This window comes from Myotis myotis, unplaced genomic scaffold, assembly GCF_014108235.1.
Source record: "Myotis myotis isolate mMyoMyo1 unplaced genomic scaffold, mMyoMyo1.p scaffold_m19_p_19, whole genome shotgun sequence".
Classification (NCBI taxonomy): Eukaryota; Metazoa; Chordata; class Mammalia; order Chiroptera; family Vespertilionidae; genus Myotis; species Myotis myotis.
The window spans coordinates 17,436,747-17,463,927 of NW_023416323.1; the positions used below are offsets into that span (position 1 = coordinate 17,436,747).

The 27,181-nt window shown below is 51.8% G+C and overlaps 1 protein-coding gene across 2 annotated transcripts in view; it reads right to left on the bottom strand.

The window, feature by feature from the left end:
* Nucleotides 1-10,745: 10,745 nt before the first annotated feature.
* CRISPLD2 (cysteine rich secretory protein LCCL domain containing 2) overlaps nt 10,746-27,181 on the bottom strand; it is a 63,366-nt gene continuing 46,930 nt past the window's right edge. For both annotated transcript variants that reach the window (XM_036345627.1, XM_036345628.1), the window contains exons 13-15: nt 26,987-27,062; nt 22,477-22,610; nt 10,746-13,205 (exon numbers count right to left, since the gene is read on the bottom strand). In XM_036345627.1, coding sequence (XP_036201520.1) covers nt 13,151-13,205; nt 22,477-22,610; nt 26,987-27,062 — 265 coding nt within the window. In that variant the 3' untranslated portion in view covers nt 10,746-13,150. The remainder of the gene's footprint in view (nt 13,206-22,476; nt 22,611-26,986; nt 27,063-27,181) is intronic.

Here is a 27,181-nt window from a genome sequence, read left to right on the forward strand (position 1 = left end):
CCTGTAATTGTCCTCCTCGTCTGCATAAAGAAATGGAGGCACAGAGAGGTTAAGGTACCTGCCCAAGGTCACACAGCCAGAAGGGACTAGGCCAGGACTCTAATCTGTAGGCTCCTAGGGATGATAGTGGGGGGGGGGGGGGGGATGATGAAAGCGGAAGGACCTGGGGTGTGACATCCTTGGAAGGAGGAAGTGCAGGGGTTTGTGAGATGCTGAGGAAGTGTCGTGAGGTCACACTCTTGGGGAGTGAAGCCCATCTCAAGCACTAGCGGCCATGTGAGGGGACTCAGTGACTGCCTACACTTAGCAAGTCACTGGTGGAGCTGGATGACAGCGCAGGTTTGGGGGTTCTCGTGTGCATCTGGGTGCAAGCCGGGGAGGGTGTCCCCAGCATCACAGCCCTGTTCACACAGGGCTGCTAGGTCTATGGGGAGCCATGCCGAGGTTTGGTTCTGCCTCTTGTCTCCCGTGGCCAAATGATTTCATTCCAGCTTCAGTTTTCTCATCCGGCCAACGGGCAGAATGATAGTCTGTGCCTGGGGTTGCTGTGAGGGAAGGTGACCGTTTCTGTGGGCTCGGGGCGATCGGAGTAGCAAACGGGCCCTTCCTTTCAGGTTCCACATTCTGTTACCTTTCCGAAGGGAGCCGGGAAAACAGGGGCGGAGGGTGGCGGTATGGTTCGAATTAAGCTGTTTTGTGTGTTTTTTTTGCATCCTCGTCCAGTGACAAATGGCTGTAGTGACGGAGAAGCGTGGTTTGAATTTTCCACTTGGGATGAGACGTCTCCTGGCGTGGCCAGCCTCCTCCGGAAGTGGGCGGGTCACCCCAGTGGCCTTGGGAGCCAGGGAAGGTAGATGTTGACCATCACACCGGCTCCGTGCCTGCTCGGGCCACCAGCCCAGCCCGGGAGGAAGACACCCTGGGGGCGCTCTGGGACATGCAAACTGTCCTTGCACACTGGTGTCCGCACACCCTGCATGACAAGGTCATCTCATCTGGGGGGAAACCAGTTAGCACATGTCCACGCCCATCAGCACAGGCTTCCGTCTCCATCCTCAACCCACCCACTCAGCCAGAGCGGGCCGTCCAGGCCAACAGGGAGGGTGGGGCGGCACAGGCAGGTGGAAGGGCGGGCCGGGCTTTGGTAATTTCCATCCTGATTTTCAAAGTCCCGCCGGATGCAAAGGCAAGCCAGAGGTAACTCACGCTGGAAGGAAGCTTACACCGAAGGTGCTCCACAGGGAAGGCAGCCCTGGGGTCTGTGGTGGCCGGGGACCCGGGCAAGGTGCTTCCCCTCATTGGGCCTCAGTTTCCTCACCTGTAAGTGGGGATTCAACACCTGCCTCGTGGGTTTGTGGTGAGGATTCAACAAGAGGAGGCCTGAGTTTGTGAGCCACATGCTCAGGTGTGCGAGAAAAGATGCGTCTTTATTCTTCTATAATCAACCTGGACCTTTAGCTCTCAAGTCCTGCCCATTCCCCAACTCTAAGGAACTCGTCCAAATAAAACTGGTCATTCAGAAAAAGCCACCCTGGTTTTTCTTGTTTCAAGTTTAAGTCAGTGGATTCTCTGTCCCCCAGCCCCACCCCCTCTGAGGTGGCATTCCTTTACAAACGGAAGTCAGAGCCCACCTCTCCTGGGCTCCGAACCCTCCCATGGCTCCCAATTCCCTGGAGGCAGGGCCCCAGTCCTTCCCCCAGCCTGATGCCTTCTCTGACCTGCCTACCTGCTCTCTGCCCTCAGGTCTCCTCTCTTGCTCTGCTCCCTCCCCTTCCTTGAAGCCCTCCTGGATTCCCTTGGGCCAAGCACACTCCTGGTTCGGCACCTTGGAGTTTGCTGCTTCCTCCACCTGCAACTCTCCTCCCTCTGATACCCACCCTGCTCCCCCCTCACCTTCGTCTCTCCTTTTCCAACATCGCCTTCTCAGTGATCCCCACCTCACTTCCCCCGACTATCTGTTTTAAATTTAAAATACCAACAACCTCACCCTCTGGTGTTCCCCCACCCATAACACTTCTCCCCACCTGATAATATGTGTAAGGGGGTTGCTGGTTTACTGCCTGCTTCTCCCGCAACAGAGGAGCGCACACATTTGTGTGTTGTTGTTTTCAGGTGCTCAATAAATACTTGATGGAAGAATGGATTAATAGATGGATAGATGCATGGATGCATGGATGGATGGATGCATGGCTTCAGTCTGGGGAATTCTGCAAGTTCTGGAAAAACATGGGGAACAAGTTCCTTCTACACTCCAGTTTCTCAGAACTAATCTGAGAGCTTCCTCCCTTCCTCCCCACCTGATCTCAGTACGAGAGGCGTTTGCAGGCAGCCCTTCCCAGCCCCCTGCAGAAAAGGCATTTGTAACAAGGACATGGAGGACCCCATAGCCTCTCGGGGAGGGCTGGAGAGCCAGACAGGATGGCTCTGCAGCCAGAACCCAAGATCATGCCATCGACTGCTATGGTGGAAGCCACCTGCTGGGTGGCTGAGCCCTGGGCAACACAGTTTGCTAACGCATCTCCCTGGGGTGGGCGTCTGGACTCTCCTGTTGGTCAGGGTTGCCACATAAAACACAGGAGACCCAATTCCCTTTGAATGGCAGATAAACACTGATTAACATTCTGGTAAGAGTATGTTCCATATAATATTTTATTGTTATTATTTTGCTTTGTCTAAATCTGGCACCCCTACGTGCTACTCCTGACACCCCCACTGCTCCCCGGAGAGAAGTCTCTGGACACAAGCTTCCTTGCGTCAGGGGCTCCCAATTCAGCCTCACAGAAGCATGTCACCTGCGGGCACCCTAGCTGCAAGGGAACCTGGGAAAGCAAGCGTCGGGCACTCCGAGCTTCTACAGCAGGAAGGGCTGCCCCACATGAAAGCGAGGAGCCCCTCAGGCTGTTAGCAGCTCCTGGGGCTAGGCTCTGCTCTCCTATTGTCAGAGCCTTGGCCGGGGAGACGCAGGCTCTTCCAGAATGTGCTGTGCGTTCCCTGAGACGCAGGCCTCTTTCCCCGCCATCGAGGTCCTCTGCCAGAGAGTTTTATGTCTATTTAGATATCATTTCCACTAAAAGGAACTGGGGCTCCTCGGAGAAATGGTTGATTCCAACCCTGGGACAAGGAAAGTACAAGATGAGCCGGGAACATCTTGTTGTGCCAGAAAGTTGTGCCAAAACTGACGGGGCCACGTCAACAGCACACAGAAGGCAGCTGGAAGGAGCTCCCATTGTTCCGATCAGGGAGGATCTGGGCATCAAACTAAAACATGATAGTAAAGCGTTGCAACCTACTGTGTAGAACCAGAAGGAATGACCCCGTATCCATATGTGTGTGTGGCTATATAATTCATACAGGTAATGCATAGTATACAGATATGTAATGTATATATTTATAAAATATAAAATACTTGTGTATGAATAAGCATATGAGTAGGGGCAAAGGGGAAACTTTTCCTTATAGCAGTGGTTCTCAACCTTCCTAATGCCGCGACCCTTTAATACAGTTCCTCATGTCGTGGTGACCCCCAATTTCATTGTTACAAATTGAACATCATTAAAGCATAGTGATTACTCACAAAAACAATATGTAATTATATATGTGTTTTCCGATGGTCTTAGGCGACCCCTGTGAAAGGGTCGTTCGACCCCCAAAGGGGTCGCGACCCACAGGTTGAGAACCGCTGCCTTATAGGATGGTGACTAATAAATGTGGGATATATGATGGAATTAGGAAAGCCACCACTTTGGCAGCATGTTAAAATGTTTGCTTAGGCAAGAGTCTTCAATAGAGGCTAAAACTTGTGAGCGAAGATTTTATGGGGTATGGGATTTTTACATACCCTCAATATCTCTCTCTATAAGGTCATTGTTTATTGCAAAAAACATAGGACTTTCACCTAGAGAAATCCGGCAGCCACCTTCACCAAGAGGCCAGAATCGCCATCAACAGCAACAGGGCGAGGCGGCAGGCACGCTGGGAAGCACACACGTCACTTCCGTGAGATTCCGGCCGACACGTGCAGCCTGACGCTGATGATGGAGAAACACTCGCTACACTCAGTTTGAGGGACATTCCACAGAGCAGTTGGACAGTAATGTTTAAAAAAATGTCAACATCCTAAAAGAACATAAAGCAAGCAGCTTGTTCAGATTCAAGGACACGGGAAAGACCTGAAAATGTAATGTGATTCATGACCTGAGAGCTTCATCTGCCATAGCAGACATTCCTGGGGCCAACGGCGAACTCTGAGTAAGGCTGGCAGGCTGGGTCATAGAAGCATCCGTGTTAACTTCCCGATTTAGAGAATTATACCAGGAAATGTAAGAAAATGCCTCCTTCTTACTAGGAGGATGTCCTTCTTTTAGGAAAACATACACTAAAGTACTTAGAGATAAAGGGGGTCTCATATCTGCAACCTCCTCTTAAATAGTTTAGAAAAGGAAGAGAGAAGGGAAATACGCCAGCAGAGGCCGGAGGTGCTAATGTCTGGGGAATCTGAATGCAGGTTATACGGGAATTCCTTACGCTGAGATCGCAGCGCTTCTGCCAGTCTGAAATTAGGTCAAAACAAAAAGGTCAAACAAACAAACAAGTCTGTTTAGAAACTCAAAAGCTAACATTGCGTCCTTTATTCCTGCAGTTCAGCTGTGGTGTCCCTTCCCTGAGAGAAGCCAGAATCAGGGTTTAAGGAGCTGCAACCACCTCCATGGATGTAGTACTTGTTCTGCACCAGGCTTCCCAGTGCTATTTTAAAAACCGTATTCCCTTGTTTGAGCCTCATAACAGCCCTATGAAGTGGCTGCTCCTATGGTCCCCATGTGAGATATGAGGAAACAGAGCCAGAGAGAGGTTTCCAGGTCATAAGTGGTAGAGCTGGGACTTGAACTCACACCGTCTGGCTCGACGCTTCTCTCCTGCCCCTCGGAAGGTCATACTGGGAAGATTTCAAAGGTGTAGACCATGAGAGACTGAAGAGGAAACATGGGATAAGGCACTCAGAGGCTCTGGTCCCAATTCTAAGGTGGGGAGGGGGAAATGTACCAACTCCTGCTCAGGAAAAACAGACAATTGCCCTGCCCAGTGTGGCTCAGTGGTTAGAGTGTTGGTCCATGCACAAAAGAGTCATAGGTTCAATTCCCAGTCAAGGGCACATACCTGGGTTGCAGGTCTGATCCCTGGTCCTGGTCAGGGCACTTGCAGGAGGCAACAAATCGATGGTTCTTTCCCTCCCTCCCTCCCTCCCCCTCTCCTTTCTTCCCCTCCTCTCTCTCTCCTTTCCTCCTTCTCCCTTCTTTCCTTCCTTCCACACTCTCTAAAAATCATGAAAAAATATCCTCAGGTGAGGATTCACAAAAAGACAATCAACAGTGACTGACTCATGATGACGCAGATATAGGAATTCGTTAATCTATAGGGTGTTCCAAAAACATGCACACACACACTTTGAATAATTATAAAGGCAGTGTTTATTAAAATACATTTCATTTTCAAAATTGAGCTATCAGCTTTTAAAGTGCATATACATTTTGGGGGGATGCCCTGTATATCTCTGCTGAAGTTGAAAAGGAAAATATCTTCAAAATAAAAGAGTGAGAAACTTTGCAGAAAATTAGAAAAACAAACAATTGCCGTTCCATACTTGAAAATGTTTCTGAAATCAAAGGGACCGAACGAGCTGCTGTAGCGCTTTGCCTTTCGCCATAGTTCCTCTTGGCTCCCGGACATCCAACTGTGATGCTGGAGGCGAAGCAGCCGGTCACCTTTCAGCCGGGAGGGCACAGGCCACGTGGAGGCTGACAGGTCGGGAGCGGGAGGAATCTGGTCCCTGGGGACTTCCCAAGCACTGTCCCCTGGACCTCCTACCTCCCACTGCGGGGCGTCTCCATGACACGAAGCTAAATGCATTTCTAACGGACACTTTGACAAATGAAATCAAATAGCCCCTGAATTATATGTAGCAAATATAATTGAATAAGCAAGTGCTTGAAGGACATGTGTGCTTATCAAATCAGATATAATATACTTGGAGCCCTCCTGGTACCTAGCAGGCATGTGACACAATGAAGTTCTCTGCCACCTTCCTGTGTCAGACGGGATGGGGGCGGTGGGACGGAGAGGAAACATCCTTGGGACCACGGCCAGGATGGGTGAAAGGAGGTGAGAGCAGGTGAGCTGGGAGCCTGCCTGCGCAGCCTGGTGGCAGCCGGGGCACACAGGGAGGCTGTCTGCCGCTCGCTCAGGGCCAGGCCAGGCGCTGACAGAGGGAATTGGTTTAAGGGCCCGTCTTCCTGGTTCTTGGCTGAAGACTGCTACCAGTTCCGTTGGCCAAGATGAAAGAGTAAAAGGAATGTCGTGAGGTTTTCAAAACCTGCGCCTTTGGCACCAAGCTTGTTTTTTTAAGGGTCTAAAAGATTTTTTAAGGTCTGAAAGATTAGGACAGGTTTTGGCTTGGGGTGAAAAATTGGAAGGAAGGTGGATAAACGAACAAACAAAAACCAACCCACTAAAACCTAATGACTCCGGGACCACCTACACAGCTGTGGGGTTTGTGTGTGTGTGTGTTTTCTTTTATAGAATGAAGTTGCCATGACTTGAGGATCCAGGATTCAATAGCTCCATGTCCCCGCTTCCCTGGGTTCCCAGGCTCTTCTGGGCAGGACTGATGAGGGAAAGCCTTAACGTTGATCTAGTCCAAGGTTCTTCTACCTTCTGCTTGTATCCTTCCGGAGACGGGAAGCTCACTCCCTATTCACAGGAGCCATTTCATCTTTGGACAGTTCTGTCAATTATAGTGTTAGTGGCGGGGAAAAGGCACCGGGTGTTAACCTCCTTTCTGCCACCTCAGTTCTCGAGTTCTAGCTAAGAGAAGAATTCAGAGCCAAGACACAAATTATAAGAGAAAGTTTATTTAGAAAGTCACAGAGGTAGGGTAAGAGGGTGGGGCAGGCTGGAAGGGGTCAAGGAGGGAAATGGGGGGCCATATGTAATACGTTCAACAATAAAGAATTATTTTTAAAAAAAGAAGAAGAGAGAAAAGAAAGTCACAGAGTTAGAAGAAGTAGCTGTAGAAGAAATGGGCTCAGGAAACAAGTCATTGCAAAAGAAGGGCCTTTGGAGCTTAGGGGAGAGAGAGAGAGAAGAGAGAAGAGAGAAGAGAGAAGAGAGAGAATAGAGAAAGCCCTGCTGGGTCCTGTCCTGAGGGCTTCTATCTGAGGTCTCAGGGGGAAGATCTCAATAGAATATTCATCAGCTTTCCAGGTGTGCCGCCTCAGCACGTGCTTTCTACTGATTGGTGGGCGCCAGGGGAGGGCATCATTAGTCCATGCGCTGGTCCTGATGTCAGCCGTGGCTTTACTCTGCCTGGCTTTGCTGCTCCTCTGGGCCGGGAGCCAGAACGTACCCGAGGCCTAGGTGTGTTCATGCTGAAGGAGTGGTCCTGCGAGCGCCTGTCCGTTGCTAGGCATCCGGGGCCCTCCATCCTGGTAGCGCTCTGCACCTGGCCCATCGTTCCTACTCTGCTCACGCCCATCTAGCTGCCTGCTCCAAACCTGTCTCCCCGTGACATGCTATCATTGGCGTTAGTTCTGCAAAACAATGAGTGACCACCTGTGGCAGCTGTCTGCGCATGCCAAGTACGGAGCATGTCTCAAGTCTGAGCTCATTTCATCCACATCACCACCCTGTGGAGTGGACACTGCTTTCATCACCCTTTTGTGGAGGAGGACACGGAGGCTCAGAGAGGTTCAGCAACTTGCCCGGCATCACACAGCAAGTAAAGAGCTGAGCTGGGATTCAAGCTCAGGCATGTCCGAGTCCCGCCTCTTAACTCACATCATACCTCCTCCTATGAGAGCACATTGTTATGTAAAGACAGCAGTCATGGCCTCCTAGTCCCCCTCTTTCCACTCTGAACCTTCCTGTTCCTTCAACAGTTGCTTGTGACAGATCTGGGAATGCACACGTGGTTGTTTATGATGAAAGGGATTTCAGAACAGGCCTACTGTGTGACACCAGGAAAGGTGTCCTTCCTTGATCAAAGAGAGGACCTGGGAGGACGTCCTTCCACTGCCGTCCATCTTCCTGTCTCACATCAGTGTGTGGGCACAGCTGTGGCCCTGCCATGACCACAGGGGAGGGGAGAGGCCTGGAGAGATGTCGCCAGGGTGTCCTGAGCTCACTGAGCTGATGCCCCAGAACCACCTCCTCAGACTCCCGAGGCTGAGATATCTGGACGTCTTTAGAGTGATGCTCCTCCCACCAGAACCAGAGCCCCCCAGAGGCTGGTTAGCACACAGGGTCTGGGTGACCGCCGAGGATCTGTAGGTCTGGGTGGAGGCCTGAGAACCTGCATTTCTATCAGGTCCTCGGGCCATTCGATGGAGTTTCTGTTACCTGCAGCCAAAAGCATTCCAACTGGGGCAAATAGTTAGCATCACCTGAGCACATACTTTGAGCACTTTTATCTACAGCTCCTCTAATTCAATCTTTACACGGCTATGAGGGGCCTATGATAAATTTCCTTTTTTGTTGTTGTTAATCTTCACTAGAGGACATTTTCCCATTGATTTTTAGAGAGAGTGAAATTGAGGGAGAGAGAGGGGGAGGGTGGGAGGGAGGAAGAGAGAGGGAGAGAGAGAAACATCAATGTGAGAGAGACACACTGATTGGTTGCCTCCTGCACGTGCCCCACCAGGTCTGTGGCCTTGATCAGAAATCAAACCTGCGACCCTTGGGTGTGCAGGCCAACACTCTAACCACTGAGCCCACTAGCCAGGGTGATAAATGTCCACTTTATAGATGACCAGCCTTAGGCCCAAAGAGGCAATTGACTGTCTGAGGTACTGCAGCTGATAAGAGGACTCCCAGGTCTGTGCTCTCTGTCCCTCTGTCACCAAGTGATGGAGCCCCCTGTCCGTGGGTCCCTGTGGTGAGTCGGCACGGCCATGGCATACTCAGCCCCAGGGTGCCTTATGTTCTGCACCAGCTCAGTCAGGTTCAGTGACCCTGAGAGGGGGCGGTGAAGGATTGAGAAAAGACAGACAAGAGAAGAAAGCTGGGTCTGGGTGGGACGTGCTCCCGGATGGAGAGACAGCGCCACGGACTACAAGCCGTGTCTTTATTTTATAGCCAGATTCCACCAGGCAAAGTAAGGGCGTGGTCAAGATGTTTACAACATTCTCGAGGGTTTCGATCCTCCTCAACTGCATGCACCTGAACTTTATCAAGCCCATATTACTCAGGCACGTGGGGCCACGTGTTCGGACCATAGGTTCAAGCTTACAACTAGAGCTGTTGGCTATAAGTGGGCTGGGACTTGCACGTGGCCATGAGAGGACTGTGCCCTCTCACTGTAGCTGCTCTCCACAGGTCCCCAAGCAGCATGACTTGGGACCAAGGTACTGCAGCATTCAACGTGAAGTTACACAACTCTCGCGGCCTTTGCCTCACCCCAGAATTCTGCAAAAAGGAAGCACCAGCCCTGCTCCCCCCCCCCCCCCCCGCTTTCTCCAGTAGTCATGGCAACACGTACAGGCCGGAGGTTTGGGGACAAGGTGCTGGGGCGCAGGGTGGGGGGGCACCCTGGGATATTAGACCCCGGGAAGGCTGGGAAGGCGGCAGATTCTGAGGGAGGCGGCTGGACAGGGAGGCTCTCCAACACCCTGGGGAGCTGCCCATGGGGGCCTTTCTGTGAACCTGACAATGCTTTTGTCAGAAACCAGTGGTTCCCACACATCAGTCATTATTATCCAATCTCGGTGATTGTGGCAATTCATTCACACAATTGGTTACTTAATACTGTAAAATTACCACCTAAAAAGCCTTCGCCATATTTAGAAAAGAGGGAAGCTCTCCCCCCATCAAGGAAATAGAGGGCCCGTGAAAGCGAAGGTGGAGCATTGATGGCGAGAGGAGAAGGGTCAGCCAGGGGCCCAGCAGCGCTTGTGGGCGACGGTGCGTTGGAGCACGTGGGGACACGGGGCTGCGAGCCCATGAACAGGGCCTGATGGCTGTGAAGAAGGCGACTATTTGAGACTGAATTGTATTCCCCTCCCCAAGGTCACATGTGAAAGCCCTAACCCCAATTTGACTGTATTTAAGGAGGTAGTTAAGGTTAACTGGGGTCCTAAGGGTGGGGCCCTGATCCAGTAGGACTAGTGTCCTTATAAGAAGAGACAGCAGGGATGCACTCAGAGAGAAAAGGAACACAGTCAAGAAGGTGGCCGTCTACAAGCCAAGGGGAGAGGCCTCAGGGGAAACCAGCCCTGCCAGCACCCTGATCTTGAACATCCAGCCTCCAGAACTGAGAGCAATACAATCTGTTGTTGAAGCCCCTGAGTAGTTTGTGGTCTTTCGTTATGGCAGCCCCAGCTGATTAAGACAGTGACAGAATGAGGCTGAGCCTGTCACCACTCGCCTCTCAGAGTAGGACAGGGATCAGCATGCCAGCATCACCAGGAGCTCCCGAGGAATGCAGGCGCCGGCCCCACTGCACACCTGCTGGACCAGAATCCGAATTTGGCAAGTCCCCCACCCCCTGTGATTCGCACACTTTAAACGACACCTTGTCCTGCTTATCAGGTGGGGGTCTCCCAGAGCCTCTGGAAATACCGTAGTAATTAGCATCCCGCCACGCTCCTTCCTGGTAGAAGCCGCGTAAGCAAAATAGGTAACAGCCTGTGAGGAGGTTTCCACAGTTGTATTTTACACACTGTTGCGCTTTCTCCATAAAAGAGACGTCATAGGAATGTTTTAGAAATCAAACCAGTTTTATTGAGACAATAGCAATGTGGTCCCTGTTCATGCAAAGCACAAAAAACATTTTTTTTTACAGTAAACGTTTGTACATAGGAAGTAGTAAAATACATCATTTTTCATAGAAAAAAAGCACACATGTAAGCTGCGGGCCGAGTGAGCCTACAGACGATATGAAATCTCAGAACACAAGGCACAGAAGTCTGGAGGAAACTGAAACTTTTCGTGTCGGGGGCAGGAGGCCCAGAAACCCTGTTGGCCTGATTCTCCATCTTCTTATGGGTTAAGCGCTGATGGCGCAATGGGTGTAAGCAGGCACCACCTCGAAACACAGTTAGAGGTGGTCCCTGATGACAAGGGCTTATGATTTGTGGTCTTGGTTTTCATTTTCAGAAGGAAAACGGTTCCAGTTTCGAAATGTTCGTGAGGATGGAAAAGATACAAGGTCTGGCTCTGGGCAGGCCGCGCGACCGATGGGCCCACTCACGGAGGCACTCGGGGACCTGGGAGCGTAATCTAAAGTGATGGGTCTGCTGACTCTGGAGCCTCAGGGTCTGCCTCGGGCTCGAGGCTTCAGAAGCCACGGAAAGCCCCGTGGGCTGTCACTAATTCTAAAAGCCCAGCCTTGCAGGCCGGACAGAGCACAGCCACAGCCACCAAAGGCTGGTGACGGACGCGCAGGAGTCCAGCAGCAGAGCTGGTACTACCCAAAGTTTCTGAGGACTCAGGTCTTTGCAGGGAACCGGACACAATATCTGACAGGCTGACCAAATGCTTTCACTCTGACACATGGGGTTGAATAGTCAGAACCTATGAGTTACTACAAGCCCACAACGCACACGGCAAAAGCATGGCCCCACACATTTCAGCTCCACGCAGCGAAGAGCTTTTTGCTTATACAAACTCCCTGGAGCGGGGAGGGGAGAAGCTGTTCCCCTTCAGTTTTTGCATTAATTCAGAATGCATTCAACGCACCAGTTGTGTTTTGTTTTTTGGTTTTGCTTTTTTTCCTGGTGATTCCTTTGCCTTTGAGATATTTTGATGGGGAGTGAAATCAAATTTGAAAACTGGTGCTCACAAAAGTGATCTACTGGCCAGCCTGATGCTGGAATTTTACCTTCTGTAAAGAAACACTATTTACAAAAGGGTATTTTATTTCACTGTGGGTTTTGGTCTGGGCTGATGAAGAACTTTTATAAAGTGAAGGAAGCCAGAGAGCACCACACTCCTCGGAGTCGCAGGAACATTTGGCAAGAGTTGTTCCACAAAAACAGGAAGAGGAATCCTTCTAGAGTGTTCCTCTCTCTTGTGGTTATTATGCCGCAGGACCATTTCATAACCACAGGCTGTTCCTCTTCCCAGAGCTGCTAACCTCGGCGAAGAAGGTACTAAGGAACCCGTTCCTCTCACTGCTAAAAAATAGGTCATCTGACAGAAGGAGAATCTGCACATTTAATTGTCACTTTTTAAAAGCAGCAACCAAACACCCCTTCTTTGGCTGTTCTTAGATGTCTCGGTGAAACCAACAGAGACTAGGAGTGTTTTGTGTGTGTTTTTTAAGTGGGCTTCAAACAGAATCGCTTGCAAAGCAAATACCCCGGTGTGAACTATGACACATAAGCTAGTCTGGGCTGGCGTGTGAGCCACAATGGGTAGGGGGTAAAGAAGGGGTCCTGGTTCATTAGTCCTCAACGAGACCAAACGTCACGACAGCAGATGGCCACATGGACAAAGGGAAGGACAAAGACAAGATAAATCTCTGGAGTTACTACTGAACTCTAAATAAACCAGCACTGCTGTTTATAGAATCAGCCTGCCCGCGGCAGGACGCCAGCCAGGACAGTTGCCAGGGCGGAGCCTGAGTCTCGCTTCCCCAGCCCCCTGTTCTGGCCCATTTGTCTGACCAGCAAACATTAAACTCATTTTTCTCCATTGATCTGAACGGACTGTGTTTTAATTTTTTTTTTAAATAACTACCTTCTACCCCATTCCTGAAACTCCCCTTGCGTGTGCTCAGCCTGCCTCCTCCTGCACCCCTGAAGGCCTCAACCTGGGATCCCCAAGTCTGGTGCTCTCTCCGCGGGTTTGGAATCCTCGCTCCCCATGAGGCTACATGAGGAGGAGCATCTTGAGTGACTGTCTGTGCAGAGGGGGCGGCAGATGGAGGCCGCCAGGCCTCGGCAGGACCAGTCACCAGGTGCCGGCTGGGCCCCAGAGGACGCTGTTTCTCCACGGCACAGAGATGAAATAAAGGCGCGAAGGACGTGACATTCAACACCACTCAAGAGAAGTTTCCTGCCACTCCATATCCCCAGCCCACCCCCAAATGATAAAATAAAAACAAGAAGCAAAACCCAGAAGCCCTCTGGAAGACCCCCTTCTCCCCGGCACTGCAAGTTCACGGCCTGACAGCAAAGATCCGGAAGGCCTTTCCGTCCCGAGCCGTCTCCAAGCTGCAAAAGAAGGGGAGTGCGTGTTATCTGAGGAGGGTGGATTTCCACAGCGACTTGAGCGGGGAAGGAAGAGCTGGGTGTCCCGTGTGTCCCCGTGGGGGAAGGACCGGGGCCGAGGGACACCTCCCCACAGCTGCTGGAAACAGAGTCCGCCCCCGCCAGGAACAGCTGGCAAATTCCATTCTCCTTGCCTGGGTCTGAATCTAGGTCAGGGTTGTTAAGTTATTTTCTTTTAACTCTGGGACTTACTGGCCCCAGTCTGTCTGAATTGAATTCCCCCTCCAACACTCCTGCCTGGTTTTTACTAACACCTGTCAGCCCAAATAGTGGCCATCTGGCTGACAGATTAACCGGTTGGCATTATAACAATAATGCATGTGCTGCTGTCATTAAAATGGGCACGCCGAATGCACTCAGATTTTGTGCCGAGCTCTGTGCCAAGCACTTTGTATGAGCCTTTTTACCTTCCTCCCCTGGTAGGTACCATTATGTATCCCATTTTTCAGGCAAGGAGATTATGCAATCATCTCAAATCTTATTTTAAATCATTACAATCACCACCACCCTCCCGGCAACCCTGGAAAAGATCTTTCATGACCATTTATAATCAACTAGAAATTCATGCACGGGCGGGGGGGGGGGGGGGGGGGGGGTCCCCTCAGCCCAGCTGGGACCTCTCGGGGGATATCCGACTGCTGGTTTAAACTGGCAGTCGGACATCCCTCTTGAAATCCAGGACCGCTGGCTCCTAACCGCTCACCTGCCTGCCTGCCTGATCGCCCCTAACTGCCTCTGCCTTGGCCCCCGCTGCCACGGCTTCGTCAGGAAGGACATCCAGAAGGTCGTTCAGCTGTCCGGTCTAATTAGCATATTACGGCTTTTATTATTATAGATTCCCCTCCTCTCAGGACCTGGGAACTCTCTCTCTACAGATTTGCCTATCCTGAACATGCCATGGAAATGGAGTCCTACACCATGTGGCCTGTTGTGGCTGGCTTATTTCACCTGGCATAACGTTTCTGAGGTTCACCAATGTTGTAGCAGGGTCGGTACTTCATTCCTTTTTATTGCCCAATAGTATTCCGTTATATGGATATACCACTTTTGTTTATTCATTCTTCAGTTGATAGACATTTAGATTCCACCTTTGGCTATTATAAATAATGCTGCTATGTAAGTGAAATAAGTCAGGCAGAGAAAGACAAGTATCACATGATCTCACTCATGTGGAATCTAATTAACAAAATAAACTGATTAATGGAGTGGATCCAGAGACATGGAAACGTGGAACAGAGTACGAAATCTCAGAGGGAAGGTGGAGGAGGTTGGGTGGGTGGGAGATAGTCAACCAAAGACCGTGTATATATATATATATATATATATATATATATATATATATATATATAACCCATGGACCCAGACTAAAGGGTGGTGAAGGCCTGGGGTGGGGGTGTGGGGGGAGGGAGTGCTGGAGAGGGCCACTGGGGGGAAAAGGGGACATACCTGGTATGTAATATTTCAACAATCAAGATTAAAAAAATAATAATGCTGCTATGAACATTTGTGTACAAGTGTCTATGTGGGCATTTGTTTCAGTTCTTTTGGGTGGATATCTGGGTGCAGAGTTGCTGGTTTGTATGTTAAATGGCCTGTTCAATTTCTTAAAAAACTGCCCAGCTGTTTTCCACAGCGGCTGCACCATTGTACATTCCCACCAGCAATCCCTGGGGGTTCCGGTGTCTTCACACCCTCACCAGCATTTGTTACTGTCTGTCTTTCAGCCATTGCTGGTGGCTGTCTGCACATAGAGAGCTTTCTCAGGCTTTTTATTCAACTGTATAGTCTTCTGTTCTATTAAAGCAGGGGTCCTCAAACTACGGCCCGCGGGCCACATGCAAATACAAATATTGTATTTGTTCCCGTTTTGTTTTTTTACTTCAAAATAAGATACGTGCAGTGTGCATAGGAATTTGTTCATAGTTTTTTTTTTTTAAACTATAGTCCGGCCCTCCAACGGTCTGAGGGACAGTGAACTGGCCCCCTGTTTAAGAAGTTTGAGGACCCCTGTATTAAAGTATTATACTAAGGTAACAGTGCCTTTAAATAGGTATTTAGTTATTTCTAATCTCTTGTTTTTGCAAACAGTGCTAAGGAGAACAACCTTGTCCGTGGCTTTTCACGTATGTAGGAGGGTGCTTGGGGACAAGCTCCTGGAGGTGAAATTGTTGGATCAAAGGATGTGGGCATTTGTAATTTGGGAAGCTCGCCAAATTGCCCTCCATAAAGATTCTACCAGCTGACAACTCCCATCCACCAAGCAAATCATCTAGCTTTGTGTTCTCAGCCGATCTCAGCCAGGGCATGGCCTCCAAATAGTTTTAATTTGCATTTTACTCATTATGCATGCGTTTGAGTGTAAGATGAAAGCCCAGCCATGACCCAAGCATGATTTCCTCAGAGCCCCCCCTCCAGATTGGAAACTGCTGGACTAGAGACCTGCCCCCCCCCCCCCCCCACCCACCACCTCAAGCTGTTCGCAAGGTCAGGGATCCTCAGGAACAGGCTGCTGGAATTCCTCCTTTTTTCCCCTTTCCCCGTGGCAAGTCCAGGCTTTGGCTACCCTGGGATTGAACTTTGAAATGTGGATCTGATAGGAGCCCTTGGCGAGCTGGAGCTGTGAGGGAAGGCCAAGGGCCCAGAGAGAGCAGGATGCTTGGCCACGGGGCCTGGGAGCCAGCTGTCCAGCGGACGACTCAGAGGGAGAGTGGCCACACAGGGGCTGGGTTACCCCGGCTGCCCTGCTGGTTTCTGGAGAGCTCAGATTCCAGGCCCTCCTCGGGCCTCCGGGCTGCAAGATTTCCCTGGATTCTTCGCCCGAATGAATCGTCTGGAAGAACCACCCAGAGCCACAAGGCAGTTGGCTCTTCCACGTGGTGGGCAAGCCACACTGGAGAAAATGACCAGGGCGTGGCTCTCCTCTGACTCCTGATGGGGCAGGGGGTTCTCCCATTCCCAGGGCCCCAAACAATCCAGGGACCAGGGGGCCATTCAGACTGGTGTCCAGATGGGTACCTGGTACCTGGACATCTTGCTTGGATCTACCAAGCAGCCCCACTGAGCAACTCATCCTCCTCAGAGGCAAGAGCAGGCCCACTGAACTGGCGTGTGTTCATTAGCACATCAGACACCGTGCTGACTGCTGGAGGGTCAGGGAGACCACGCCAGGGTGGCCCATGCGCTGCCGCGGGCAGAGAATCCCCCTCGTTTGGGTTGCTCAGAACCTTCAGTGGGTCCATTTGTGCACACCTCAGCTATTCACTGAGCGCCAGGCCCTCCAGGTAAGCTGACAGTTGTGCATGTTTGAAATGAGTGTGATTTGAGAAATCATACGATAACCTATCTTCCTAAATCTTGACCTCTGATTCTATTTTTTGGATTAGCTTGTAACTCCCACACATATGTGAAGGGAGTGTAAATTGACAAAGCATTTCTTGGCAATTTTCATAAAAGGTATCGAGCAATTTTCATATAAAGGGTATTAAAAATCCCTCAATTAGTTCTGAACCAACTGCTGACCCAGCAATTTGTCTGTCATTTGACCAATGTTGACGGATATGTGCCGGGCACTGGGTTGGGTGTTGGGGATATGGGGTTAACAAAACTAATGGGGCTCTTGCCTTCATACCATTTACAGCCGGGGGGTGGGAGATAAGCAGCTAACTATGTGTACGCCATAGTTCAGAGAGAGGCGGGTCCTGGGAGGAAAATAAAACCCAGGACAACGGGATCACATCAGATGGGGGAGGAGGAAAGCGGCTCTAGGCTCTGGGTAGAATGCGTCCTCAGGGAGGTGGCATGTGTGTAGGTCCCAATGACAAGGGGGATCCAGCCGCAGGAATGTATAGGAGCTGGGAGCGTCCAGGGTTGGGTAAAGCACCAGCGAAGGCCCTACGGTGAGAATGATCTTGGCACATTCGAGGAGCAGAGAGAAAGCGAGTGAGGGAAGTGCTGTCCTGAGGAGGAGCAATGCGCCAAGAGAGGGTGCAGAAGTGGGCAGGCTGGCCACAGGTGTGACCTTGCGTGGTAAGAGGCGGGGGTTTTGTTCTCCGTTGCAATGGAGAGCCGTTGGGGTCAGGGTATAAACAGCAGAGAGAGAGAGACACCCTGTGCCTTATATAAAGAGATCCGCGTGGCGGCTGTGCTCTTCTACCAAAAGGAAGTTACCTAAAGAAAGTGTCAATACAGCACACGGGCTTGTGCAAAGGTGTTCTTCGCCATGTTGTTTAACAAAAGGAAAGAGGAAGCAACACGATGTCCACTGGCTGGGAAATGATGGTCTGTCCACGCAAGGGAACAGTGTGTAGCCACGGAGACGATGGTGTGGCGACATCGAGCCTGACTTGGAACGACATTCACAGCCTGCGGCTGACGGAGGAGCTAACAGGACGAGACGGATAGCACGGTCCCATTTTATAAAAAAGTTAAAAAATAAGGTGCTTGTGTGTAATCAGAAGAAAATGGGAGGAAACATACCAGGATGTGGAGTGGTTCCTCCTAGGTGTTGGAGTTCCAGTGACAGTAATTTCTTAAAATTAGTTGCAGTATTTTTTGAAGTTTCTCTAATCTTATTTTAAAAAGAAGGAAGGAGGGGAAAGAGAGAGAAAGGAAAAAGAAAGGAAGGAAAGGAAGGGAGGAAGGAGGGAGGGGAAACAAATACGAAAATTCCCCACAGAACTTGGAAGAGCCGGGTTAGCCTGGGAAGCTTCCGGAAGGGGCGGGGTGGGGGGGGGGGTCCCTTTGGCTGGCTCAGCTCATGCGGGGCCTCTCACCTCCCTGACAAGGTGCTCTGGGAAAGGTCTGCAGCCTCCGGTGGTGTCCCCGTCTCTGCCTGGCTAATGACTCCCAGCCTTCTGACGGCCATCACCCTGCCCCAGGCGCTAACATTCACCTCCTGCCAGCGGCCCTGCCCAGCACACTCACTATACAACAGGTGCGCCTCCATCCTAAGACCTCACTTGTCATCCATTCCTTGCAGTCATCCCACGGGATCTGTAAGGTTCTTCCCACCTTCAGGGGGCAACCAGGGCTTTGAGAGGTGACACAATCAGCTCCAAATGAAACACCTGTTCCAGGTGCAGCTGGGATATGGACTCAGGACGTGGGACCCCTTTCTGTTATCCTAAATGGACGGGCTGTGGCCAGGCCAGCCCTGAAGATGGCATTGGCTAACCCAGGTGGCAGTGGGAGCCCCTCGGAGGCAGGGTCTGCAGGTCCACAAGGAGCTGCAAAGTTCAGGCTGAGCCCTAGAGGCTCCCCCCGTCAGTGAGAAGATCCCCATTTGGCGCTGCACAACGCAGACTGGATTGAAGAGAGAGGACAGCTGGCAGTTCTGGGAGCAGGGTGACCTGTCCTGGGAGGGATCGAGGAGTTGTCCATGTCACTGGCGGCATATTTCCCAATCTCCTTGTGAAATCTGCCTTTAAAAATGGTCCTGGTCTAAGAAAACGTCTTGAACTAATATTCACCCAGACGTCCAGCTTCTTCCTCAGAATACTTGCACAAAGCCCAGTCCCAACATCAAAAGCTCTCTTTGACGCCTTTCCTTCCTCCGCTATCCTCCACGGGCGCATGTGTGAGAGAAGGTGCCTGTCCCCTTGCGCTGTCCTAATTCGGCACGGCCACCTTTCAAAACGTTCAGGAAATCCTCTTCTAGAAAAGTCATTGCCTAAACCAGGGGTGGGGAACCTTTTCCTGCCAAGGGCCATGTGGGTATTTCTAACATCGCTTTCAGGCCATGCAAAATCATCAACTTAAAAATTAGCCTGCTATATTTGGTCAAACATCTGACCAGCTCACCCTGAATGCCTTGGCAGGGCCAGACTAAATGAGTTCTTGGGCCTTCTACAGCCCGAGGGCCAGACGTTCCCCACCCTTAAACCGATACCACTTTGAAGCAGGACCAGCTGTTGGCCACATGCTGGCAGTGCTGTTCAGGAGTTTTATTGGTTTGAGTGATTGAAGGATTCCCTACACTTAGAACCCAGTTTGCTGGGAATGGGCTGCCGATGGCCAGGGCCCACATCTCCCTTGAGACTGACTGTGACCACTCCAGGGTCCCAGCCGACGTTGGGGACAGAGCCACCCTCTGGCCCAGATTGATCCCCACAATCCCTAAGGGGAACAGGCTCTGGGGAAATTCCTCAGCCCTGGGCTCTGTGCAGGGGTTGCTGAGGCCCCATCTGAACAAGGGGAGATGGGGCAGGGCCACCCTGGAGCCGTCCAGCATCTGCTGCAGCCACGTCACCGAGCAGGCACCTCTGGACAGTAAGTCGGGGTCCTGCTTGACACACTGAGCTCCCTGCACCTCCTTCTATAGCAGAACCACCCAGTGCCCTGCTACTACCGTATTTCCACGTCTGTCCCCGTCTAGACTGTTAAGTCCCACGAGGGCAGAGGGCAGGCAGGTTCCCTGCTGGTCCTGGTACCTGGACACTAAGGCTCACCCCGCGTAAGACGTCTGATGTGAGTGCATGTTGGGAGGGTGGATGCAAGAGGAAAGATTGCATTCCTTAACAAGCCTCTTCCTTGTCCAGAAAGGTAATCTAGCTAAGGCTGTTTCTTATGATCAAGTTGACTGGCACCATGTTAAGAGCCACAGCATCTGGAGGTTCGCAGCAGACCTTAGAAGGAACACAGCAGACCTTAGAAGGGCCACCAGTTTCATCGGACACTCACTATGAGCCACCAGTAGGCGCTTTGCACACACCGTCTCATTCATCGTCACAGCAACCTTTTCATGCGGCGGGACCGCGGCTGGGGGAGGCTGCCTACCCAAGGACACACAGTGCAGCAGGGTCCCAAACGCCATCGGCCCCACGTGCCCTCTGGTCTAGCCTCTTCCCTCCGTACGTGCAGGGTGGACCCTGTCATCTCGGTGCCCTGGACCCCAGCGCAGGTCCTGGCTCACCGTGTGTAGTAAATGATGGCAAAATGTCAGAATCATGTACAGTGTTGGCTACGTGTGCCAGGGACACGGTCCCCTTCCATCCCCGTCACAGTAGCGGCCGTCGCCCTCCAGTGTGCCAGCCGAGCCCCTCCTGGAGTTTCTGACTCAGGTCTGAGGCGGCCGAGGATCTGCTCTTCTAACCAGCACCTGGTTGGTTGGGACGCTGCCGGCCCGGGGAGCCCACGATGAGTTCCCCACCTCACCTCCACCAGGGGGCGGGAGCTATCATTTCCCCCGTTACAGGGGAGGAAACCGAGGCACAGAGAGTGGAGTAACCTGCCCAAACACCACCAGATTCCAGCCTGTAGGATGCGGGGTGTGGGGCAGGGAGGAGTCCAGGGAAGAGGGGAGCAGAGTCCCCGCTAGGGGGGCGCTATGGAAGCTCACTAACACTTTCTGAACAGTGCAGCGGGCTTCGGCCACGCTGGGCCTGGGCAAGGCTGCCTGGCAGATGCTCATAATAACAGTGGCCATCCAGGTGGGTCCCTGGGGAGAGAGAAGGAATGACGGGCCTCATGGGGAGGGGGGCGTCACAGTGAACAAGAAGCCCATTCTGGGACCCCGTCTTGGCCCCCTGCCCTCCCCAGACACCCGCCTTTTGGAGGCCACACAATAAGCCCTTTTGCAGCCCTGGGAGCTGCTGTGATGTCCTCAGGATAGTACAGGCAGAGGACAGAGGCCGACCTACCACGTGGCTTCTCTTAAAGGGCTCAATAGGCTGGTGCGCTGGGATTTCTTCCCGGCCTGGCCAGGAAATTCCACCTCATCAGCTGCTTCATTTCCCTCCCGTTAAATCAATGGAATTTCCCTTCATTAAGCTTTCCCCAAACAAAGGTTGCAAATGCTGAGGGAGAAATTGCATGAGCAGTTAGCTGTGGCTTCCGGGCTGAGGGCAGGGACTGCGCAGGGGCCCCTGGGAAGCAGTGTGTGCGATTCCCGTCACGGGATTCCGTAAGGTCTTCACACACAGCACCGCCCGGAGGCTGAGCGCGCTCCGGGAGGAGGGGAGGAGGATGGAGCCACGAGACCTTCAGGTTCAAGGGGCCTTAGCGCATCTTATGTTCTTGACTTCATACACCTTTTCTAAAGAGGGCCCTCAAATGTAAAGTCTTCAGCATTCCCTGTGTTTGGGCTGAACTGAGCCCCCTCCCCAGTCCACATCCTGAAGCCCCGGCCCCAGCACCCTCAGAATGGGACTGTACTTGGACATGGGGCTGCTAACGATGTATTTAAAGTGAGGTCACTGCGGCGGGTCCTGCCCCAGTACGGCCGGTGGGCTTCTAAAGAGAGCTGGGCATCATCTCAGGGAATCCCCCCTCCACCCTGTGAGGTAGAGACTACTGTTATCCCCATATCACAGATGAGAAAACTGAGGCTGAAAGAAATCAGGCGGCTGTTCAAGGTCACAACGCTGGTAAGAAGCAGAGCCTCCAGACTCTCCGCTCTCATTTATGTAACAATATGTAAGTATATTATTATGGAGCTATATCTAACCACTATCTAGATATATAAAAGCCCAGCAACCGTTATGGTGGAACAACCAGAACAACCGGTCACTATGACACACACTGACCACCAGGGGGCAGATGCTCAATGCAGGAGCTTCCCCCTGGTGGTCAGTGCGCTCCCACAGGGGGAGTGCCGCTCAGCCAGAAGCCAGGCTGATGGCTGGCGAGCGCAGCAGCAGTGGCAGGAGCCTCTCCCGCCTCCGATGCAGCGCTAAGGAGCAGCGAGCCTGGCTTCTCAGGGATCGGGCCTAACCTGGCAGGCAGACATCCCCTGAGGGGTCCCGGACTGCAAGAGGGTGTAGGCCGGGCTGAGGGACTCCCCCGCCCCTTCCACTGCACCAAGTGCATGAATTTCATGCACCAGGCCTCTAGTGTAACTATAATTTGATCCCACTGTTTGTGGGGTAGGGGGAGACAGGCACACATGCACACATAGAAAAGGGACCACAGGGACAGGCACCAAACATCTAACAGCAACTCCCCCAGGTGATGGGTGATGGATGGCTATTTTCCTATGGACTCCTCTGATGTTTCTAAATTTTCTAAAAAATTGTGCATTGGTAATAGAAAGAGACAAGCTCTTGCTTTGAAAAGAGAAAGGAAGAGGAAAGTACAGGCTTCTCGGGGTGTTCTGGTAAGAGCTAATGCAAGTCTGCCTGAGTTTCATCTTAACGGGCACCATCCTGGGCCCTCTGCCGGGCCCCCCGGGGCACCCCTGCCAGCCTTGGGTGTGGAGAGTCGAGGAGCACAATCCTACCTTTCAGACTGGACCCCGTTCCTGAGCGAGCCCACGTACGTCTTCTTTTTATCGACGGGCATCACGTCCACGTAGCCCCCGCTGTCGTTCCTGATGACTCCCGCGTGCACGGCCGTCTTACAGATGCTCGAGGTCTGAAAGCACAGGAAGAGCTGTGGTCAATGTCGAGGGTCAGGCTCCGGGGTGAAGGTCAGCCTCCTGCTGGGGGTCAGCCTCCTGCTTGGTGGCCGTGCCAACCTTGAGGAAAGGACCATCACTGCCTTGATTCCTCAGGGGTCTCTCCAGAGAGACCCGACATCATTCATTCGTTCATTCATTCATTCATTTGTTCAACAAAAATGTTCTGTGCCGTGCACTGTCCTAGATGCAGGGGGGTTCCACAGGGAACAAAAGGAAGACCTTGCCTTCACAGAGTGAAGCAAACAAAAACAAGTAACTCGGGCTATGAACAAATAAAACCAATTGATCTCTCTCTCTCTCTCTCTCTCTCTCTCTCTCTCTCTCCCTCCCTCTCTCCCCCTTTCTCTCCTCCCTCCCTTCCACGCTCTCTAAGAATCGATGGGAAAATATCCTCGGGTGAGGATTAAAAAAAAAAGGTGGACAGCCCAGAACCCATGCACATTCATACTAAATGCTGGAGAACTGGACTTCTTGCTTCCCATGACTGATTTACCTGGTTTAACTGAAGGCCAATTCCTTAAGTCCTGCCCCAACTCAACTCATCTTCTTCAATGAATAAACGAAATGAGGGCAGGTTCCTTAGCCCGAAGTGGCCCGCAGGGGTCTGTGAGGCCCTGGGGGTGCAGGCAGAGCTCTGGGCACCTGTAGGGCCAGCAAGAACCTTCCCGGGGCCAGTGCTGAGCACAGGAAGCCACTCCGTCCCAGGCCAACCCGGACAGTTGTCATCCTGTCACCACCCCCAGAGAAAGGACCCACAACTTCCCAGTTCTCAACAGGGTCTGTGCCCTCGAAGCTGCAGAAGCAACCCCTTTACAGCCATCTCAGAGCGGCAGGGAGACGAGAAAGAAACGAACTTGCTGGGACTCCCCTGTGTTCGCGCTGGCGGGCGAGCTTTGTCCGTGGGCACAGCGCCCTTACTGCTCTCACTGGCAGCGGAACTGGCATTTTTTTTTCTCTCCCAGTATTGCTCACCCTGCTACCCAAGTTACCAGAAGTGGGGCCCCGGGGCTATTTCCAGGGGGACCAACACCTCTGCTGGCCCGCATTGGCCCTTTTGCAGGCCCTGCCTGGTGAGCTGTACATGACTAACGGTTGCCAAGAGGCGGTGCCCTCCGGTTGTGTGCCCTCTGAGACCGGCCTTTCCTCCGCTGGAGGACTTCCGGATGCCAGAGGCAACACGAAGCCATGGCCAGGCCTACGCAAACCTCACACCCACAGCTGCTCTTTCGCACGCGATAGGCCCAGTGCTCGCCCTTATCTACACACATCTTCATCCCCCAGGCTGGGCAAACATTGTTCTTCCCTTTTCTCCCCCCCTTCTCCCACAGCGCTCCTCTCACCGTACAGGGACAGGCTGTCCCTTTCCTCCTCGCAGGGCCCCACGTCACACGAATATCTGACTGTTTATTGACAATGGTCCTCAGCGAGATCTGCCTCCGTGAGGCTGGAGCCGCTCCACGCTGCCCGCGTGGCCCTGGGCGTGTTAAGCCCCAGCGTCTCTATTTCCTAATGTAAAGGGGGATCAGCTACAGTTCTGAGCGTCCCCAAGGCAGGCCCTGCTCAAAGTGTTTCACATGCACTGATACAGTCAGCTCCCAACAACCCTGCAACGTAGGTGTTCTTAGTGGTCCCTCTTGACAGTCGGGCAGACTGGGGCTCGGGGAGGTTAAGTGGCAAACAGCAGAGCCCCGACCGCCACCCAGAGCCAGCGAGCTGCACCCTCTGCTCCAGGGGCCACCTCATCAACGGGCTATTGTGCAGATGAAGCAATGGCCGAACGCAGGCTTGCGGCTGAACGCAGGCTTGCACACAGCCAGTGCTCAGTAGATGTTTGGTAACCAGGCAAAGACCACCACCCTAATCATCACAGTCACGCTATTATTGAAAATTCTCAAGGGACGGTCATCTCTCACCTGGTGGTCCTCTGAGTGCAGTCCCGGACCAGTGTGTGAGCATCGCTGGGGACTCTGGCTCTACCCTAGACCCACTGAGTCAGAACTGCTGGGGTGGGGCCCGGAAGTCTGTTGGAACAGCCTTCCGGGGATTCTGATGCATAAGAACAAATCCAACCACCAAGGGAGACAGGGAGGACAGATAAGAACGCTGAGATTCAGTGTGGGGTGGGGGGGGGGGGACAGGGAGGGGCTTCCCCCCGCACCCAACTAGTAAATGCCACAGGTGGGGCTTGAACTCTTGTCTTCTGACCCAGACCTTGTGCTTCGGGCTACACCCTGATGCTTCTCCTGCCTGCAGCTCACTACAAAGCGAGGGGTCTGCCAAGTACACTGGGTGAGCAGGCAGGGACTGTAGCCCTGTGAGGCCCTTCGAAGATCTGGAGACAACGCTCCCAAAATAAATCTCTTAGCTAAACAGACACTTTCCAAAAGACATCACCATTTCCCAGAATACAGAGTGAGTGACCTAGAAACCAAGGCCAGAAGAGAAGCTCTGGGACGGAGGTAGCTTTCTTCCTTCCTCCCCTCCTCCCCCCCGCCCGGCCTCCTCCTCTCTTGTTCTGTCTCCCTCTCCTCCTTCCTTCTCTTGCTGTCTGAAGAGTAAGTATTGACCACTGTGGCATCTTCATTGAGTTCATTCTTCAACAAACGTTAATTGAACACTTGTTGTGTGCCAAGCTCTGCCCATGAGCACGTGGTTCCCAAAACTCAACACTCTAGAGAATGAGTTCAAGCCTTCACACAGGTTTCCGCCTCAGGCGTGCTAACATCAGTGCCCCCATGAGCGCAGGTACATTCAGGCACAACGGGATGGAAGGAAGAGAGCCGAAGGCAAGACACACCTCATGGCATCTCACCTCGCCAGGTACCAGCTTGTGTGCTTTGGGCAGGTTATGGGACAGGTTATTCTGACCTTACTTTCCTGCTCTGTCAGATGGAGATAACAAAACCTGCAGGTGGTGTTCTTAAAGGCCCTGACACGTAGGGAAAGGCAGCTTTATGTTATTATTCCATTTGTATCAAGTTCTTGTACGTCTTACCTTTGGGGAAGGGCTTGTGTTTTAGACGGTTAGCTGCTATACTGTTTGCTGCATGCAGACTTCGTTTTCATCTCTTTAAGAGATGATACTTTTTGTGGCATTGCATAATGAATTGTGTTGTCCCATTCAGTATGCTTAACCTTCGATTCTACTTTATAGGATAGAAATATTGCCACTCCTGCTTCATTCGTTTGCTTCTTTGTATTTTGCTGGAATCACTTTAAGTCATTTAAAAGTCCAAGTCTCTGTCTTTTAAAAGCAGACTTTGGTTCAGACATTTAGTATAAGAGTGAGTGTGTGTGTGTGTGTGTGTGTGTAATTTTACTCCTTTATTAAACTTTTAGAACTCAGTTTTGGCCAAGCAGTTTTTGAGGAAAAACAATGACTCATTTAAAGAGGAAAGAAAAAAAGATAGGAAAAATGTTGGCCATTAGGCGGCTTTGACCTCGTAGAACTCAGTGCCCTCGCCTGCACAGGGATCCAGAACAAACGAAGGCAGATGAAGGCAAAGATGGCGATGGCATGTGAGAGAGAGCCACACCAGTGAAGGTGAGAAACAGGGGAGGGAAAACGCTCGCTGGGGATGAGTGATGCTACTCTAATCATGGGAATCCAGATCTAGAAGATGCCCTGGACTAGAAAGCCACAGCTGGCTCGTTTCACAGTGAGGTGAATGACTTGGCGAGATCACGCAGGCTGCTGGGCAGAGCAGCGACCATACTCACATCTGCTGGGTCACCATGTCCCTAAACGTGGGCAGCTGGAGGGAGCAGACTATGTCCTGAAGGGCTTACTTAAGGAAAATCAGGCTGAAGCTTCCTTGCTAACGTTAGGAGGGAAATGTGGAAGAACAGGCTCCAATACCACCAGTGGTTATTAACGAGAAGAAAATTCGTATCTTCCTCTGTGTGCTCATAGCTCAGGGTATACCCAGCCTATAAGAAACGCAGTGAGCAGAGTGGACCGGTTTCTCTAAATGCATCAGGAGAGCTGGAAAGGTCACTAAATATCTGGGAAGTGAAGTATGTGACACATGAAAGCTTTCGGGTTAAACACGCGTATCAATGGGGGAAGGCAGGATTCCATTTACCAAACTATGAAAACGTTTGCGTCTGATGAGGCACCCCTGCATCTGTATTCAGACGCATCCAGAGTAGCCGAACAAATAGCTCTGTAAGTGGGAAACTAGGGCAATGGTTGCAGAAATGACTGGTCTAAATTTAGCTGGAGGCCCAGGAATGAGATCTCGGGTTTCTGGTATCCAGACCTTGGAATGTGGTTTCTGAGGGCTTAATAGGCTCTGAGAGGTGGTCACTGGAATGCCAGCGTACTCACGTCTGCGTAGATGTTGGTGCCAAACACAGGAGCCCAGTAGGACGGCTCGTCTTTGCAGTGCGCCGGACAACGAACCCTGGAAAACAAGGAGCATTTGTGTGATGGTCATGGTCAGCGGGAAACAAAACTTCTTGAGAAGCAACTGGCCCTCTTTCTTTGAATTTCAAGATGTAAGTTCTTCGATGGCAGGAAACT